The sequence below is a fragment of the Tachypleus tridentatus genome, chromosome 10 (genome assembly GCF_004210375.1).
Source record: "Tachypleus tridentatus isolate NWPU-2018 chromosome 10, ASM421037v1, whole genome shotgun sequence".
NCBI lineage: Eukaryota > Metazoa > Arthropoda > Merostomata > Xiphosura > Limulidae > Tachypleus > Tachypleus tridentatus.
The window spans coordinates 145,626,679-145,646,759 of NC_134834.1; the positions used below are offsets into that span (position 1 = coordinate 145,626,679).

Consider the following 20,081-nt stretch of genomic DNA (forward strand, 5'->3'; position numbering starts at 1 on the left):
TAACTACGGTACAGAAGTGAGAGTCAACCTCTTGCCGTGAATAGTGGGTGTTAGAGTACTACTAATTGGCTGCCATCTTCTGGTTAATAGTCAAAATTAGAGACGATGGCAGATAGCCTTAATAGTTTATCATAATTACAAAAATATTTGTTGGTTCTGCATTATTACTTGTAATTGTAAATTTAGGCTTTGCTTAATTAGTTACTGTTTAAGCGTTCTTCGATTTATCTTTGAATGAAAATGTTTAATGTTACATTATTATTTATTTTATACCTTTCACTACACTAACTTTAAATAGTAACCCTTCATATTAAAATAATTTTCGCATGTGATAACAGTAAAATCTGTAATTTCTTTAACTGCTTTAATAAAGAAATTTAAATTGTAAAAAAATGCTTGTAATGAGTAAGTAAATGAAAGAAAAATAACACGGTTTTAGAACAAAGTCATAGCTTTCTAAGGTAATCATCGTCTCCAAATTTCTGTTTCTTCCATTATTATTTGTGGGTTTTTCTGCCAAAAGGCCGCCTCCCTACCAGAGCGCTTTTAGAGGGCGCGTCCCACAGTTTTGAAAACACCGCTCTAACATCTTTTAATACGCCAAGGCCTTATAACATGATACAGCTAAGCCTATTTATGAAGAAACAAAAAAAAATGCAAGTTACTTTTTATAGACATAGAGTTATTATTGTAGCAGAAATGTGATTGATTTTAATTTTTTTGTATTCATATTTATATGATCAAATACGTGAACTACGAAAGTAGTAAGAGGAGAGAGGTATTTGTGGTATAGTCTGTAGTCTGAGCATTATTTGTATGAGAGGTCGCTGTAGTCGTAAATGTACTGGTGATACTGACGTGAATTTACTAAACACGGTAAGGATTTATTTTTTATTATCTTGTAAGTTTTGTATCTGCAAGTGTGTTAGCGAAAAAATTAACCGAATGATTAACAATTGTTGCTTTCACAAGAGACAGCTTCTAGCATTATTTATAACAGTTGTAGTATAGTTATAACTTGAAATTTGAACTTGGAAATGTAACTCAGCTGATTTTTTCAAGTTGTTTTACGGTATACTCAGGGTATAGGCTTAACCTTCAAGAAATAAGACTACGTTATAACACTAGGATGATTGCAATTTCATTCAATTATACTAAATATTAGTACTAGTAATTACTAGTCTTATTGTCTGACGTGTGGGGTTATATAAGTAATAGAATTATAGTAGTTACTTTAATAATTTAATTTATAATGTTAGCAAAAACAGTAATAGTACTGCTAAGGCTACTCAGTGCTAGCATTAATCTTAATATTACTATCACGACTAGTATTAGCTCTTTTTTCATGTAATTCATAATTAACAGTTTAGCATTTCTAAAGGATACTATTATATTCATGGTATTGTAAATGTGACGTTATTCTGATAACCTAAAAGTAGTAGTACATAAAACTCTTAGTACATCGTTAGAAGTTATAACTTAAACAGTTGTCAATAGTTTTGTTGTATTATGAGAACCTTTTAAAATCATCATAGCATTATCATGTAAACTGAGAAAACTGAATAAGCATCTTGACTTCTGTCTCTTATTATGATCAATATTGTTTATACCCTTTTACCATATTTACAATGCTGCTGTTTCAGAAACCATTTAATGCTATTTCCTTATATTTGTGATAACTTTGCTGTAATTAGTAGGGCTGGTCATAGTTACTTGTTTTGGTATAGATGATTGTTTAACAGCCCATTTGCGAGTTTCACATGAGTCAGTTGAGTCTGATCATTTGAATGCAAGTTTGTGAAAAAACTTGTGTCAAGAAAATGCCTGTTTACAATGTTCTGACAGAGGCAAAGAAATTGTTCCAGCATTATTTGAATTATGCAACATCAAAGAGTATTTTGTCCCATCTGCTGTTTTTATATTTTATTATAAAATTGCAGGGGAATCAAAGTGGAAGAAGTAAGAAAATGAGACATGGCTGTTATAAAAAAGTCTTAAAAGCTTTCTATGTAATGTACATTAACTAGTAATACTAATAAGGCAAATGGATATTAGGTTATACACATTTAAATACTGAAAAGAAATTCATAGAGTAATCGGATAATCCTGTAAGTATGGTTCAACATCATTTGAAATATTGTGTTTAGTCTTGTAAATCTGTGGATCAAAAAAGGATCATGATTTTTGCATAAAAAACATTGCATTAAACTTTTTATCATCATATCCTGTTTGAAAATCATCCTTCTATTTGATAAAAATCTTTTTTCTCATTTTGATTTATACTTCAGTTACAAAGCAGTTTGTCTGGTTTTATGAGGAATTTTCACTTAAATTCATCTAGAATTGCTTGTTTAGCAAAATACTTCTTGAACAGGTTCTTTAACACCCATATTCAAAGAATTATGGAATGAGTGGTCATAGAAAAGTTAATTTCTGGTGGCTAAGTCGGACCAAGTAACAAGTTGTATGGATATGTTGCATTTGGATTTCCAGAAAGTATTTGACAACGTGCCACATAAAAGTCTTGTAAAAATAATCATCTCTGTCAGAGTGGGGATAGGTTGGATCATTGGATAGAAAACTGGCTTGATTAAAGAATGTAGAAGATGTTATAAATCAAGTTCAGTCCAATTGGATCAGTATTTTTATTTTGAGTTTACTTACTGATTATAAGTATTATTTTATTACAAGTTACAGGTTTTACAGTTTGGTAAAATATTTTCTTATACCCATTAAAAATATTTTATCATGCTGTAACACTTGGTCAGTGTTAGAACTTTTGCTCTTTTTTTGAATTGCATTGGGATGGTTAATAAATTATTTAAGTTTGCTGATGGTAAGATTTTAAGTTTGTGGCTATTAGGAGAATGCTACTGTTTTCAAAATGGCATGGTAAATAGGATTGCAGGTTGTATGTACAGAAATATTGAATAGGAGCATAAATAAGTTATATTTCATTTTATGGGTCATGGTTAGGTCACATTTGGGTATTATGTTCAGGCTTTGGTGCCTCACTGTAGGGAAAACATTGAATTTTTGGAAAGGGTTCACAGGAGGCCTGCTAGGATGATGCCTGGAGTAGAAAGATTGTTATATGAAGACAGGCTAAAATCTCTGAAATTTCTTTTTAGAAAGAAACAAAAATCAGGGAGTATATCCTAAAACCTATCTATAAGACTATCACTCCCCACCTGTTCTTTTAAGAATATCCTTTAGTATTTAATTTAATCCTTGGTTTCTACAAAGTAGTTTATCCTTTTATTTAGCACAAAGGAGTTTTTTTTTTTGAGTTTCTTTTGAGTTTACAGTTTCTAAAATCATTCACTCCTACATGCACTATGAAAGTATTAACAAATAAACTGCCAACACTTGCTATAGTGTCTAATATTATACTTTCTAGCAAAAAAATAATAAACAACTTAGGCCTAGTCTTTCTCTGCACTACTCTACAAATAATTATCAAAATGAGAGTGTGTCCCCATAAGTACACTTCCTCTTTTATTGTAGTCAACCAAAGGTTCAAACCCATTACAGACTGGTACATGAATACTACCTAAAACCTGCCTCTATGACCTTAAAATTTTTAACTGCTACACCACCTTGTAAATCCAACACTAATTTTTACTTTCTCTCAAGGCAGCTTTTATCTACTTTAAAACCATTGTTTGTTTTGCTTCTTTCATTTCTGCTATTCCCCTTCCTCTCTAATATCTGCTTCTACTTATTCTCAAGTAAGCAAACTCTGCATGTATGTCTACTGTATCTTATGAACATCAAATATGCCCCTCCCCTTCAGCTATACTTCTCTCCAGTGAACATGTGTTAAAACCAAGTATAATCTAATGGTTCTTCTGTAAACCCTCAAAAACTAACTATTTTTTAACAGACACTGACATCTGCCTTGTCTAGATTTTTTGTTTCAGACAGATGATGTGAAGCAGGTCATCATCCAACTGAATAGATGACAAATTTAATTTTTTCTAAACTGTCAGCCTTCAAAACCTTAGTTGTTTATCAGCAGTTACAGAAAAATTAAGAAAATTAAATGTTGTCAACTGATAGGAAAGTTAAGGAGTATGTGAAAGAATGTGAATAATTTTTTCATTGATATGAACAGCTGTTGATGAGATTTGTCAACACTAAAAAACAGTTTACAGTCATTAGGTCAAGTGCCAACAGCTCAGTCAAGCCAGCCCTCTAAGAGAGTAGGGAGGCTGGGGCTATTTACCTGGAGCCCATTGCCCACTAAAGAGTCCATGAGAGAGTCAAATAAGTGTATTATATCAGTATAGAATGTTTAAGCAAGCATTAACTGCACCTTTAACCACTTATTCATTTATACAGCATCACTCCAAAAGCTACTTGAGTTGAGGGGGTGGTACATTTTTTGGGGATCATGATGGCTCTCAGCAGCTATATCAGCCTACTGCATTCAGTTTTTTTCTCACCTAAACTACTATGATGTATAATTTTTATAATCCTTAGTTGGTTAAACAGAAGCCATGTACTGGAGATCATTGTTTTAACTATCTACTCATCATGCAGGTACCTATTACAATAACTGTTAAGAGTGTGTGCCTTTTACAACTTGGTGAAGAAGTATTACAATTACATTTGTCATAACACATTAGTATTAGATCTATTACATTTTTAAACTATATTTTTAATCTAGTCCCTTTTACAATTCATTATGTATTAAAATACACTTGTAATAATGAAATGAAAAATCCTTTAAACAAAATTGATGTGAACACATCCATAGGTGACACTAGTAAACAATTTTAACAAAGAAATACATTGTAAAAAAATAAACCATTTAACAAATATTACTTACCCTTTAAGCAGAGGGTAATATAAAACTATACATGAACTTAGTGTGTAAAAATACACATATAAACAACTATATGAAAGAAACAAGATAATGAAACATAAAATAAAGAATACATTACCAGTCTATGGTTTTACAGTGCTAAAATCAAGGGTTTGATTCTCTTCAGTGTGGATTCCTGTGTTCTTTCAGTTTACCTCCTCTGGAATCTAAACACCCACCCACATGTTTGCCATGTGTGGCAACCTGTGAAGGGGGAGGAGAGGATCCTGGTGTTTGAGGGGTCCAACCCTAACACACCACTTTGGCCTTGAATTCCTGTAGATGAACGGCCTTGAGGTGGCCATTCTTGGGTCAATCGGCTGGTCCACTCGGGCTAGGATCAACCAAGTACCAGTGTTGGATGTTCTCAACAGGTGTTGTGGACATTGTATCTGATGCTGATGTTTGGGTATAGTGCTCAAAAAACCCTGGCGTTGCTGCAGTGTCGTTGTTTAATACTGTAGTGCATCCCCTAGTAGGGCACCATGGTGAGTGGTGTCAGTGGGCACTGAAATTTTTCATTATTATGGATACTCCAATTAAAAATCTTAATAAAATAGTGAAAAAACAGGCTATAGGTAAATGACCACGTCTTGAAGATTCTGAGCAGTAATCTTCACCATCTGTACCACCTGTTGTACCTCATTTTCTTATATTGCATTCACTTTCAGACAAATGTTTAGGGCAAATATCTCCCTTTTTCATTAAGAAGGGACTAGAGAGACTTGCTGGCTCTCCAAAGTCAGTAAAGAAGCTTCAATCTGGTGATATATTGGTGGAAACATCCACATCTCAACACAATGAACTCCTCTTGCATTCAAAGGTAATTGGGGATATACATATTGAGGTTACACCTCATGCAACTTTGAATTCATCATGAGGAATTATTGTTGAGAGGGATTTGAAGAATATTCCAGAGCCAGAGATTCTTGCTGGTTTCTTCACCCAAGGAGTTTCTGCAGTGAGGCATATATCCACTTGCAAAAATGGAATTATGATGCCCACCAATGTCCTCATTTTTGCATTTACATCTACCATATCCATCTGTCACCATCAAGGCAGGTTATCTTAATTGCAGAGTATGGCCATACATTCCAAACCCTTTCCGATGTTTCCAGTGTCAGCGATTCAGTCACTAGAAGACATTATGTTGTGGCTCCTTGGTGTGTGCTCATTCTGGTGGCAAGGACCATGATGCCTACAAGTGTGAAATGGACACTCATTGCATCAGTTGCAATGGCTCTCACCCATCCTACTTTCGTTCTTGCTCTAAATGGTTGGAAGAAAAAGAGGTGCAGTGTTTGAAAACTGTTTGTTACATTACTTATCCTGAGGCTTGAATATTACTGTCCATCACCTCATCTCGGACATATACTGCTGCACTTTGTTCCTCAACTGCAGTGGGAATGCAGACAGATCTCTCTGTGGCTCCAAATGAATCGTTCTCCAAACAAGTAAAAAGTCTTTTGACCTCTGTGGTTAAAAAAGTTGATGAATCAACTTCAATACCTATCTCTGTCCCTTACATACATCTCAACAAACCTCAAGATCTACATCCTTTGGTTCTGGGTACAGGCATTTCCTTGGATACATCTTCTTCTCTCACCCCAAGATGCAAAACAATCATTTGTTCATGTCCTTAGTCACTGGAATCACCTTCCAACAGCAAAGATCTGCCCAATCGATCCAGGGCAGGATCCGTGGAGGTTGATAGATCTTCCTCGAATAAAGACAGTAAGAACAAAAGACGTGGTCGTAAACAGAAAGGTTCTCCACCGAATTCACCTACACATAAATAAAAATAGCCACCCTGATACAATGGAACTGTTGAGGTTTACATTCTAATCTGGATGACATCAAAACACTGATTGCTTCTTACCATCCTGTATATCTTTCCTTACAGGAAACATTTCTGAAATCTGCTCATTCAGTCACCTTTCAGTGGTTTTCTTTGTACAGAAATGACAGGCTGTGTGATGGAAGAGTGCGTGGAGGGGTGGCACTGTTGGTTGATCAGCATGTGTTTACCCTGTTTTTGCCACTCCACACCCTTGTAGGCCGTAGCCATAAGTGTTTCCTTGCGTCATACCATCATTGTTTGTTTTCTCTACCTGTCTCTTACATGGATTATGGTCCTATGTTCAAGGCTGGGCAAGTTGAGTGCCAGCAAGCAGTCGACTTGGAGTGAGCAATGAATAAACATGCTTTACCAAATAAAACCATATATTGGACTTTAGCCATCTTGCTTTTGTAAGGATTGGAAAGAGGAAGTTGTTCTAACTAGACTACACATTGGTCACAGTTTTTTAACTCATCATTTTCTTTATCTGGAACTGATGCACCAGAGTGTAGTTTGTGTAACACTCAGATTACAATAAGCCACACTTTACTTTCTTGCTGTCGTTTGTCCATAATGTTAGACAGTGTTATTGGTGATGGTGACACTGTCCACCTTGGTAATGTTTTTAGTTTTTTTAAAGACCATTAATCTTTTTAATGCCATTTAAGTTTTTAAATTTATACATTACACCCTTTTAATGTGGCTCCCTTTTAAAAATTGCAGTTCATCTTATTTGATTTGAAATTAGTAACTGGCCATAAATTAAATAACTCAAAACCAGGACTGGAAAGGCCAACTTCAGGAAACTAACGCTGCTGTTTGAACTATCCGTTAGTCATCCTGGTGAGTTATGTTTATAATTTTGCTACACATCTTTTGAAACCTTTTTATTATTTTCTGAAAATGGCCATTACATCAAATAACTCAGAACCAGGACTAGAAAGGCCAACTTCAGGTGACTGATGGTGGTTTTTGTACTCACTTGTTAGTCTTCCTGGTGAGTTATAATAATTACAGTTATGCTACAGAAAGTCCTTTACAACTTGAATTACTGTAGTTTTTCTCTTAAATGTTGTAGTCTGGATGTAAATATTAATTTTATGCTACTTATCTGTTTCTTTTAAACTTTGTTTTGTTTTACCTTAATTTCCTTTTATGAACTTTAGTAAATTGACTTTTAACTTTTTACCGGATGTTTGGTGCAGATAGCCTAGCTGCTTTGTGTCATAAAACATTAATCAACCAACTCCTCAGTGGACTCAGCAGATGGACCAATATGGCTTTGCTATAAGAAACCACACACAGTATTTCAAATACAACTCTGAATTACACAAAAATACTAAAACTGTTAAACAGAGTTATACTACTGATGTAAACTTAACACAAATCAAATGTAATGAAATCATAATTACAAAATATGAAAAACATATCATTACAGTGAAACACAAGATACAAAATAACAAACAAATGAATCATTTAGATAAATAATGGAAGCTACACAATAATAATTGGCAGAATTAATGAGAAGCTACAAAGAGTACTATAAACCTACATGTATACTATCATAAAAGCCCATCAAAAATGATGGGAAACTGCTGGAAACCAAAACTATTCTAGATACGACTAGCAATGCTCAAAAGAAATGTAAAGTAAAGACAGTACACATTGATGCTTTTGGATAAAAAATTAAAACATGATGACCATGTGATTACATACACATCTGTTCTTCTGGGGAAAAGTTGTCCTATTCCCTATTGCTAATTGATATATTCAGTCTGTTTTAACAAAGGCATTTTTAAAATAAATCCCAAGCATAGATTTGCACTAATTTCTTACTTATTTTTCATGGGCATTAATAGGGTGTGAATGCACTTCCAAGTCTTTGATCATAGAAGTCTTTCCAGAACGGCTTTCCTTTGCAGATCCTACTTAGCTTAGCATCATAATGATGTGATGTCACATACATGATGATATGCCTGATGTGGTCTTGGAAACTTCTCTCGTGACAGGTTTTTTTATATAGCAGAAAAAGTGCTAACATTAAGGGGTTATTTATGCCTATTTTAAAATTAAATTCAACTAAAATTGGAATGGCAACCAAACGAGGAAGTATAAGAGAAAAAGTGCAATTGGTCACTTGTAACTCATGAAATGCAGAGAAATCGAGTATAGCCAACTGACACTTTTATGTATATTAATATGTGTGTGTGCTAAGAATAATGCTTTTCAAGATAAATTAAAATAAATGTCATTACAAATGACACTGAAAAATGAACATATTAGACACAATAAAATAAGAATTAAAATAATGATGAATAACTGTAATAGTTACAAAATGAAATGCATAACTGTATACTAACACCTTGCCTTTACCCTTCCAGCAAATTCTATAGTGCCACTATTGTTTTGCAGTTAAATGCATTGGTAGTTTGTAGATCATCTCTAGCTTTGGAACAGGTCCTTTAGATGCCAGCCACCTTGGTCCTTAAATGGTGCATATCTTTGAATCATGAAAGAGGTATTACCCTACACTGTAGCTGATCTCTAGTGTGAGATGACTAGTTAACAAATTGGGTAGTTTTATTGGGAACTCTGCCCCCTGGCAGTCAGTCTTCTAATTTCTTCCATCCATGTGTAGGATGACTTATGTGTACCAATGTCAAAGCAATATGTACAAATAACAGAAACAAAAAACTGAATGAAATGTATTTATTAAAAAAAAGTTCTAATAGGTATACAAGAAGTAGAAAGAATATTAAAACAAGGGATAATTAACAAGGTATACTGCTTAATATAGAATCAAAAATAGAATTATCACTGTGCGAACTTTTCAGTAGCCTTTTAAAATCTCACATGTATCTATTGAACAGATGCATGTAAGAGGCATTCTGTTCCTTTGGAGAATAAAACAAAATTATCCATTTTCTTGACATATGGAACAAAATATTTCATCATTAGTATTAATGTATGAAAAATTATGCTTTCTCTATGTATGTAATGAAAGATTATTATTACATCTCTTAAAATACGAAAAATGTATTCTTTTTATTGCTTTTTATGTATGAAAAACCTTTTTTGGCAAATAAAATGAAACATTCTCTTGGTTTGACACATGAAAAAAATATCATTTTCTTTATTTAGTAGACCACTAGTTATTGTCATTAGAAAAATAACCCAAGCTCTAGTAGTTGGTAGGTTTGATGATGGGATATATACTTATTCCTGGTCAAGAACATTTTCTCTTTATCACTCTTGCAGTGTTTATGTACTGTGTTTAGGTTTACTTCTCCACCACTTGATCCTCATTAGTATATCCAGGTGATTTTCTTTCAATCTATTCTGTGATTCAGTTTTTAAATTATTTATGAGGCTAAAGCCATTCTCACAATCAGCACTGGAAAGTTGAAAAATTGCATTTATATTCGCCAGTTGTGGAACTACCCCGTATTGTCTTGAATTTTGTAGACTGAAAGTTACTGTTTCCTGATAATTTGTCATCAGTTTTGCTACATATATTTGTAGCCATTGTACTGGTTTACAATGAACTTTTCCTTTATAGTGGTTTGGACAGATTACTTCAATAGATACAAGTCCAAACCTTTTCTGGGTTTGTCCACTAGCTTGCTGATGTTTTCAGTGCTTAATTCAAAACTGATTTGCTGTGATGAAAGCAAAGTTGAAAACTGCTCATTCATTTAGTTCCTTTTTTGGAAACCTTTTATTCATGATCACACAGCCGTATATAAAACTTAGAATGAATTCACTGATGAGTTGTTCATTTTTTACTTGATTTTTAGATTTTTAACACTGTTTCTCCAAGATACTGTTCTATCATTTTGCTCTTGCTATCATTATTTTCTAAGATTTTATGTTCAGTGTATGCAAGAAGGGTCTCATAACTGTGTGTAAAAACATTAAGAGTGAAGCATCTTGATAACTGCCTCACTTCATTTAGAGGTTAAATTGTAGTCTCATTTTCTGGTACATTTGCTACAGTTATTTTCTTTGGACTGAGGTACTGCTTAAATGGTCTTTAGTACCTCTGTTTCCTACTATTCCCTAGTATTGTTCTATTGAATGTAGAATCACTACTTGAGTTGTATGGCAACACTATTGTTTATCTAGCTTGACAGAAGCACCATCTGAAGTAAGCATCACTCTTCATCATGGCCAGCTTATTCAAAATGTAGAAATCTTGATAGTGATTGTAATAACTTGTACATCACAAGTTGGTAAGTTAACAATTCTGCCAAACAGTCTTATGTACCACAAGTGCTGAATTTATAAACTTAAGGTGAATTATAAGCATCTTCCTAACAGAAATATTTATGCTTTCATCAGTAATAAGTGTATAATAGAAAAACAGGCAAATCTGTGATATGATTTCTGCATAGACAACACTGTTGACTGATTGACACCCAAAACTCAAACTACAGTTTTTGCTATTCAACTTACTGGTACATGTGATTATACATGTTTTGCACAAGATCCATGAAGCTGTTCATATGTATTGCAAACAAAACATTCCATTCATTAGTTCCTGTCTTTTCTGTCTTTCATTAGTGGTTTCTAATAGGATGCTTTACAATTAAAGTAAGTGTGAATTTATGATTATAAGAACATCTACAGCAAATTCATGTTCTTTGCATGTCTTCCTTTAGTCCAACTTCCATCCATCTTCTCATTTCTTGCCAGTAGAAGAGTTGCTGGAAATTCTAGCTTCAGCACAAATTCTACAATTCAAGTCTACATCAGCACTGCACTATAATATTCCCTCAGTTATACAAGAATCTTTCCTCTGTTTTACAGAGATTCTGTTCTTACCATTTCATCCATGCACTCTTTGAATGTAAAGCAGCATTTCTTCTTGGGATTTGACCCTTTATTGGTTGATATTCTTTGCTTTCATTTAAACATGAGTGTTAATAGGATATAATAATAAGTAAAAGTGGTTATAATTTTTAAAATTCAGCATTAAAGTGTGACCTTTTACTGAATTACCATATGAAAGACTGCTAAGACGGTTGATATCTAACCACTTTACAGTTTCATTTTTTAATTAAAAAAACATTGTGCACTAATTTTAACTTTTGAGTCTCAACACAGCTGCCATGTGTATGATCAATGAACTTTAACAATATACACATTACTTGCAAATTGCAATTGTTCATAGGCAAAATTTAGATTAAATGAAAATTGATTGAGAAATACAATCAAGATAGTACACACACATACACCTTCCTCTTAATAATACAATATTGATATACAATGATGGATGACATATTGTGAAAGAATTGTTTTTTGTTGTCCACCTGTATTTTTTCATTTATTCTATGTATATATGAGTAAAAAAAAATTGTATATTCCTGTGAATTTGATGTGAACAAAGCAATTCAAAATGAATTTTAACACTACCATTTTGGATAAAGTTGTTGCATATTTGGACATCGTTTCCAATTCCCCTTATTTTTCAAATTAAATGCAATTTAACTAACTAGCACCACACAACATAGACCTATGTAAACCAACAAAATCTCACTTTACCTAGTTGAAATGCATTCAAACTTGATAGATTTCAGATATACTAATTAGCTCACCAGTTGACATTCTATGATACAAGAACCCATTTCAAAGAAGTAAGCACAACTCAAGTGACAATCAGTTAAACTGTTGGCCGAAACTGAATATTCTGCATCAAATGGCTGTAAAAAAAAACACTGAATTACTTGCTCCACCAAAAAAAACTTATTTAATTAATTAGAGTGATTTTCATACCTTAACACATAATGATATAGCTAATTACTTTTACCAGCAAACTACATTTATTATAAGTGTGGATGCCATTAAACTTATCGATAAGTAGGTGAAAATGAAGAGATAGTAACCACATTCCACATTGTATTCATACCATGGTCACATATCCTTTTCTTTTCTGGTTTTCCAGTCTAAAAAGAAATGTCATCATCAGCTCAGTGAATATAGAGCAAAATTCAAATTGTTTTTTCTTCTCATAATGAAGCCTTGACACTCTGACACAATCTTCACTAACTGAATCTACCATTATCAAAGTAATTTGTCATTGCTGAAGACGTGCATGGCTGGACTAATTAAATGCACTGCACTTGATGGGCTGTTGCATAATGATGCAGTTTAAAGGTAATACCACTGGCAATTTGTGGATTTGTTCTAAGGCAGCTGATAATCTTGCCACATATATATATGGATGCTCCCTTATTGATTGCATACTCCTGTCATAGAAGTGGTGGAAGAGCTGTCCCATGAGCACCTGAATCATCATGAAGTTGCCATCAAGATAATAATGGAAGCATTGGATATGGTGGTTGGTCAGGGGACCCTTAAAATGATCCAACCTCCAGAAAAGTTTTCTTTGATTTAAGTATGTTGTGCATGCACTGAGGATCTAAAAACATCTGGTAGTATAATTCAATTTCCATGTTTCTATCTCCCAACAGAACACTTCACCATCATCCCCCAACCCCCATTTTCATTGATTGCTCTATTAACGGTGCAAGAAAATGCCAAATAATACTAGTTGGAGACTCTCAGTTTCTCTGGGGTTGACAGTGTTGTCCCTGCTAGACAATAGATAATGTGACTTATTTTCTAACTTGGTTTCATCACTCTTTACATTATCTGATTATTATGAAGACACAGTACCGTCATGAAAGAGTGAGGGCTGGTGCTGTTACTGCTTCTTACACATGAGCTGACATTGATCATACAATGCCATCCTGACCATTAGCCTTCATTAATGTTTCCAGGTTTATTTCTTAGGCTTATTATTTTAGTTATAAGTTTGGTGCAACTTGCAAATTTTTCATTATACATGTCTTTATTTTCTGCCTCCCTCTACTATGAATAAAGCTTACATTTTTATGCATTGTTAATACATCTGATACTAAAACAGTGTTAAGAAATTATTCAGTAGAACTATGTGCCTATTAAAAATACTTCTGTCATGTGGAACACTGGGCAAACCAAGTTTACATTTGTTTACACTATCTAAACCAATCTCTGCAAATTTCATTGACAACTGATAATTTCAACTATTTGTGTTTTGTCCAAGATGTAGCTTGAGTGTCTTTGTTACTTCTACCTCTTCCATGAAAATTCAGTACCTGCTGATTATTTCATTGTAAATATTAAAACTTTCCCTTACTAGTATTAATGAGAATAATGGGTGCATTTTATCTACAATTAGCACTTTCCAGACCATTTTTCAGAGTTAAAACCTTATCACAATTTTATAAAGAAAGGTTTGATTTATTAGAATATTTTGCAGTCACAAAGTATACCCATTAAACCTAACTAAAGTTTACCCAATTTATTCTAAGAAAATTCCTAAGAAACAGTTTGACACAAAAACTTTCACTTTGACTAGAAACGTAATAAGCACAAATTATACTGAAATAATAGTTCTTAAAAATACTTATTTTACAACTAAAACTATTCATAACTTTTGTTACAGAGTTCTAAAAATTTTAAAGTTTTATTCAACCATGCCACTTGCATGCAACAATAAGTTATGTACTCTATTCTTAGGATAAACATCAGACTTTCATGGGTTGCTGATAAATATTTTTCTGTGCATTTCTGAAGAGTAACAAAAGGATTATCACTTACTCAAAATGGCAATGAAAGAGCTAGTGGAACAAGAATGTGGGGGGTCTAACCCCCTCATGAAGTTGACTTCACACTTTACTCAAGACAGAGCCTTACAACAGGTTAGTACTTGATATATTCTATTATTTTAACTAATATTGACCTTTTAATCAATGTACATACACGTGTGTGTGTGTGTAAGCCAGAAATTATATTTTATATTCAATATCAAAATTATGTTTAATATAATTATTTAATTTTGAAAATGTCTTTGATGCACTTTCTTCAAAGGATTTTAGTATATGATTTGTAAGATGTAAAGAAAGGTTGGGAAGATTACAGAGTTACTCAGATTAAACCCTGTATGGGAACAAATGAAAAGTGCATACTGCAAGCTCACTTATTTCTTTTCTGTTGATTGCAAACCATAGCTCATGGTTGTTCTTTGAGGTAGTGGGTAAACATAGAACATTCCTGATACTACAAATGGCTACTGTCCATGCACTGTATAATTCTGTATAAGACATTGGTTTTGAATAACCTTGTATAATGCTACAAGAGTAAATTAAGATGTTATAAACTTGACATATTTAACTGAATGTAATGTCAGGTACTTGTTTTTCAAAATGCTAGGAGATAATCAGTATAATAGAAAACTGCTTTAGTTCATATTTTAATGCATGTAAATATTTGAGGAATTTCTTTAATGAAATGTTTTTATCATATTTCTTGCACTTTAATATTTTTTTTTTATATATGCATTTGTTAGCTGCTCACTGTTTCTTGTAAGTTGTTAAGCACAGCTGTCAGGATATGAATAACATTTACTTTGAAATGTGTATAACCAGAAATTAAATTTGGACCATCCTCCACTTAAAAATATTTAATGTTTTGTATCTCAAGACAGCTGACATTGGTATTAAATCTTTTATTAAAATAGAGAACAATATTTTGACTTTCACAGGTAATCTTCAGGTTAACGAAAAGCGTTTGGAACTGACTGTTGCCAGGCATGTGTTAGGGACAAGAGCATAAACAAGTATGGGATTGTAGGGGGCATTGCAGTATATGTTAGGTTTTTAATAAGTATAGGTAGAAAGGTGTTTTGTTTATATTGGTTTAAATTTGGTTTGAGTTGTTGTATAAGTATGGCTTTGATTTTGCATTTGTTTATATTTGTTTCCCTATTTAGTATCTGGGTGTTTTCTATGGTTATGTTCTGTTCATTTTATTTTAATTTTGGTTTGAGTTGTTAAATAAGTAGGGCTTCTTTGATTTGCATTTGTTTATATTTGTTTGTCTACTTATTACCTGGATGTTTTCTACAGTTATGTTGTGTTTATTTGATTTGCAGTGTTCAAAGATGTGTGAAGGTGTTTTTTTGTGTTCTTTGAGTCTGGTATCCATTTTTCTGTTTGTTTCTCCAGTATAGAAGTCATGGTAGTTATTGCATTGTATTTTAGATATGATGTTGGTGTTGTGTTTATCATTGTATTTTTATATAGTATGGACTTTAGTTTTGTACTTGGTTTTTGAATAAATTTGGTGTTTACTGGAATGTTGTGTTTTAAGTTTTTTTCCAAATATTGGCTATCTTTTCCCTGATATCAGGAATGCATGGTATACAGCAGTGTAAGGTTTTGTGGCTTGTTGTTTCTTGAGATTTATTATTGTTTGTTTATTGTTGATCTAGGTGTGTGTATGTGTGTGTATAATTTTTTGAACGAGTTTTGGAGGAAATTTATTGATGTTAATGAAGTGTTGTTTTATTTTGTTGATTTTAGCATTAATTTTGTTAGGTGAACATAGTTTTGTGGTTGTGTTTATTTGGTTTCTTAATATGTTGAGTTTTTGTATTGCTTCATGTGCTGAGCCTTGGGGAATCCTGTATGGGTGGTTTTTCTGTGGATCTCTGTTTTTAATTGTCTATTGGTTTTTGTGACCTTGAGGTTGAGAAATGCTGTTTGGTTAGTTTTTTTTCCTGTTCATAGGCAAACTTAATATTGGGGTGTATAGAGTTAACATGGTTGAAAAAAAAAACTGTTTTCTGTAGATGTTAATCCAGCAATTGTGCCATCAACATATTTGTACCAGTAGAGTAGTGGATATAAGGCTGAGTTGATTTCTTGAAATTCAATAAGTGTCATGAAAATGTTGGTTAGAATTGGTGACATAGGATTGTCCATACTTGAGCCATTTATTTGTTGGTAGTTTTGGCCATTGAACATAGTTATTTTTGGTAGTAGTGAATTGTGTAAGGGATGCTGGGGATGTGTATCAGTGAGTTGAGGTCTTGGATGTAAAGTTCTAAAGCTGTCTTGCAGGCTTCAGTTGTTGGGACTTTTGTGAAGAGGGAGATTACATCAAAACTGGATAAGTAAAGAAAATACTACTAGAAATGAAAAAAGCCAACATAATATCAGAAAACTTTTATTTATGCAAGACCAACTCACTCGCATCATGACTATAAGGCTCCCCAAACCTCACAAACCTAATTGTCCACTACGACCCATAATGTTGACCGATGAACCATTCAACTGCAGTCATAGTAAATACAGTGTGGGCATTTTCTAAATATGTAACATCAGCCAGCTCCTTTTATAAAAACTTTAACTGTAAAACTATTCTTGACCAAATGAACCATAAAGCTTTAATGGCTAGTTTTTATCAACCACGTTAACTCCATACACCCCAACATTAAGTTCACCTGTGAACAGGAAAAAAAATAACCAAATAGCATTTCTCAAGGTCACAAGAATCAATACACAATTCAAAACAGAAATCTACAGAAAAATCACCCGTACTAGACTATACATTCCCCAGAGCTCAGCACATGAAACAAAAAACTCAACATATTAAGAAACGAAATAAACACAGCCACAAAACTATGCTCACCCAACAAAATTAATAATGAAATCAACAAAATGAAACAACACTTTATCAACAACAAATTTCCTCCAAAACCCATTCAAAAAAATTACACACACACCTAGATCAACAACAAACAAACAGTAATAAGTCCCAAGAAACAGTGAACTACAAATGCTTACACTGCTGCATACCATACATTCTCGATATCAGGGAAAAAACTTATTACAAAACACAACACTCCAGTAAACACCAAATTTATTCAAAAACCAGGTACAAAACTGAACTCCATACTATGTAAAAACTGCACTGACAAGCACAACACTAACATTATTTATAAAATACAGTGCAACAACTGCCACAACTTCTATATTGGAGAAACAAGCAGAAAACTGGAAGCTAGATTCTAAGAACACCAAAAACACCTTCACATATTTTGTAGCACTGCAAATCAAATAAACACAACAACCACAGAAAACACTGAGATGCTAAGTAGGGAAACAAATATAAAAAACAAAATCAAAGAAGCCCAACTTATACATCAACTCAAACCAAAATTAAACCAATATAAAGGAACAGCTTTATACCTATACCAATTAATAACCTAACACGTACTGCAAAGCCTCCTACAATATCACATCCATTTACGCTCTAGTCCATAACACATGCCTGGCAATGGTCAGTTGAAAACTCTTTGTTAACCTGAAAATGACCTAAGAAGTTCGAAACATTATTCTCTACTTAATTTTATTACCTGTACCAGCTGTTTTGAGATACATTTTTACTTCAAATGGGGTTTCTTGTCATTACTTATTTAGTATTTTATTTTCAAGTCTATTTTAAAAGAGCTGTGAAATAAACCTAATTTCTCCCTCTCCTAATTTAAAAACAGTGCAACAGCTGGGAGGGTTATGTAGTTAAAGCAGGTGGGTTTGACCTCCTCAGCGATATGTATTTCAAAGATCTGTGGTAAACCTCATTCCTTCCAATTGCAAAGCAATGCATCAGCTGGGGAGTTGCATGTGTTAGGCAGGGGGATTTGACCCTCTTTTAATTCTAGTCTGGTGTATAGCTTTTAATTTGACTTCTGGATATGATAACTGAAAGTGGCCTACTGTTACACAAATGTAATTATTCAACTCAAGTGTTTGAAATTTTTTAATTTACTAGAAAATTTTTATGTACTTTTCAACATCATAGAGTAAAGTTAATGTCCTAGTTCACTATCTCGATTAAAAATGAAGTATTTGCATGGATTTTGGGTGTAGTTTAGTTAGTTTTCCCATTGAAATGTTTTATAAGTTTCTGTAAGTGTATAGTCTGATAGATTTAAATAAATAATTAAAGGAACTGCCATAACTAATACCAAGAAGATTGTCTCCTTTTCTATGTATAATTTAAATAATTTTTAAAATTTTAGGAAGGTATCCAAAACACCATTTTTGGACAACAGCATGCACCATTTGTGAGTATATTGATCATTTACAATTACATTACAACTGATTTCACCTCCTAAGTTTATTCAGTTCTATTTTGATGATACACGAGTATTATGAAATGGCAGAAACATAAAAAGAAATTTAGCACATACATAAAACAGGGAAGTACAAAGTTACTCATAAAAATAAATTTACAGTCTCTAACAAATATGTTTCAACTATTTTTTTCTTGTTTAAGAATGATATGAAGTGCTTATGAGAATGGAATAGTTTTTGTTACTTTGGTTAATTATTCATTGCTTATTATTTTAAGAAAGTGATATTTAAATATTTTTTTTAGTTTTATGGATGTGTATTTATTAAGCTATTTTACAACATTTTCAGTTTTTTTCTAAATATATTAATGATACAGAAAATTTATTTTTGTCATTATATAGTTGTAGACACTTTTATAATATTTCTGGTAGGAAAGACATGACAATGTTTTTAATTTTTATCACATTTTCTAGTGTATTCTAGGTAACATGTTCTTAGATTTGATTTTTGTTATTTTAATATTTCAGCTGGAAAAACCACTTTCTAGTATTACCAAGGAAGAGGTGAGAGAATCGTTTTATTCTTTGTTTTCAAAGACATGTTTACTTAGGACATCTTAAGATGTAGAAATATGTCTTAAAAATTTTAAATATTTTCACAAAAATCCATTATAAATACTAAAATTATATGCTACTTTGTTAACAAATAAAAAATAAGCTAAATTTCACAGTACTTAAATGAAATCTACAATGTAAAAGTTACAAAACTTGACTTTCAATCTGCAGATCGCTGGATCAAGTCCCTGTCGTACCAAACATGCTCGTCCTTGCAGCTGTAGGAGTCTTGTAATATAATAGTAAATTCTACTATTGATTGGTAAAAGAGTAGCCCAAAAGGTGGTGGTGGGTGATGATGACTAGCTGCCTTCCCTCTAGTCTGTCTGCTAAATTAGAATTAGGGTTGGCTAGTGGAAATAACCTTTGTGTAGTTTCGTGTGAAGTTTAAAACAAACCAAATTGTAGAGGTTATTATCAAGTGTTTCAGGTTAAATTTTCCTTTCTTTTTTAATACAAATGTTACAATTCTATTATAAAATGAAAGCTCATTTTGCTTTTTAAATTTCTGTGGAATTTATTTATTAGTATCTTTCCATACACAAAATAATATCCAGCTAGTTATTAATTCCTAACATCATTGGTACTTTATTTTTGTAAAAGACCAGTTTTTTTTGTTGACAATTCAGGTGTGTCTTTTAATTTATTTTTTATTTCAAATATATTCACAAACATTACCAAAATTAGTTTTTGGTTAATTGTAGGTAAATTATTGTTTTTTATTTAACACAGTTTAAATAGTAATGCATTATACAGGGTGTTTGGAAAGTCACTGTGCATCAAGGGGTTTC

General features: G+C 32.7%; 1 protein-coding gene across 4 annotated transcripts in view; it reads left to right on the top strand.

Annotated features, from left to right (window-relative positions):
• Window positions 1-570: 570 nt before the first annotated feature.
• Pex5 (peroxisomal biogenesis factor 5) overlaps window positions 571-20,081 on the top strand; it is a 47,933-nt gene continuing 28,422 nt past the window's right edge. The window contains exons 1-4 of one of the 4 annotated variants that reach the window (XM_076464284.1): window positions 571-876; window positions 14,274-14,455; window positions 18,622-18,666; window positions 19,204-19,239. In XM_076464284.1, coding sequence (XP_076320399.1) covers window positions 14,360-14,455; window positions 18,622-18,666; window positions 19,204-19,239 — 177 coding nt within the window. In that variant the 5' untranslated portion in view covers window positions 571-876; window positions 14,274-14,359. Of the gene's footprint in view, window positions 877-935; window positions 1,073-14,273; window positions 14,456-18,621; window positions 18,667-19,203; window positions 19,240-20,081 lie in introns of those variants that run through there. The other 3 variants (XM_076464281.1, XM_076464283.1, XM_076464282.1) reach the window with 3 other exon arrangements.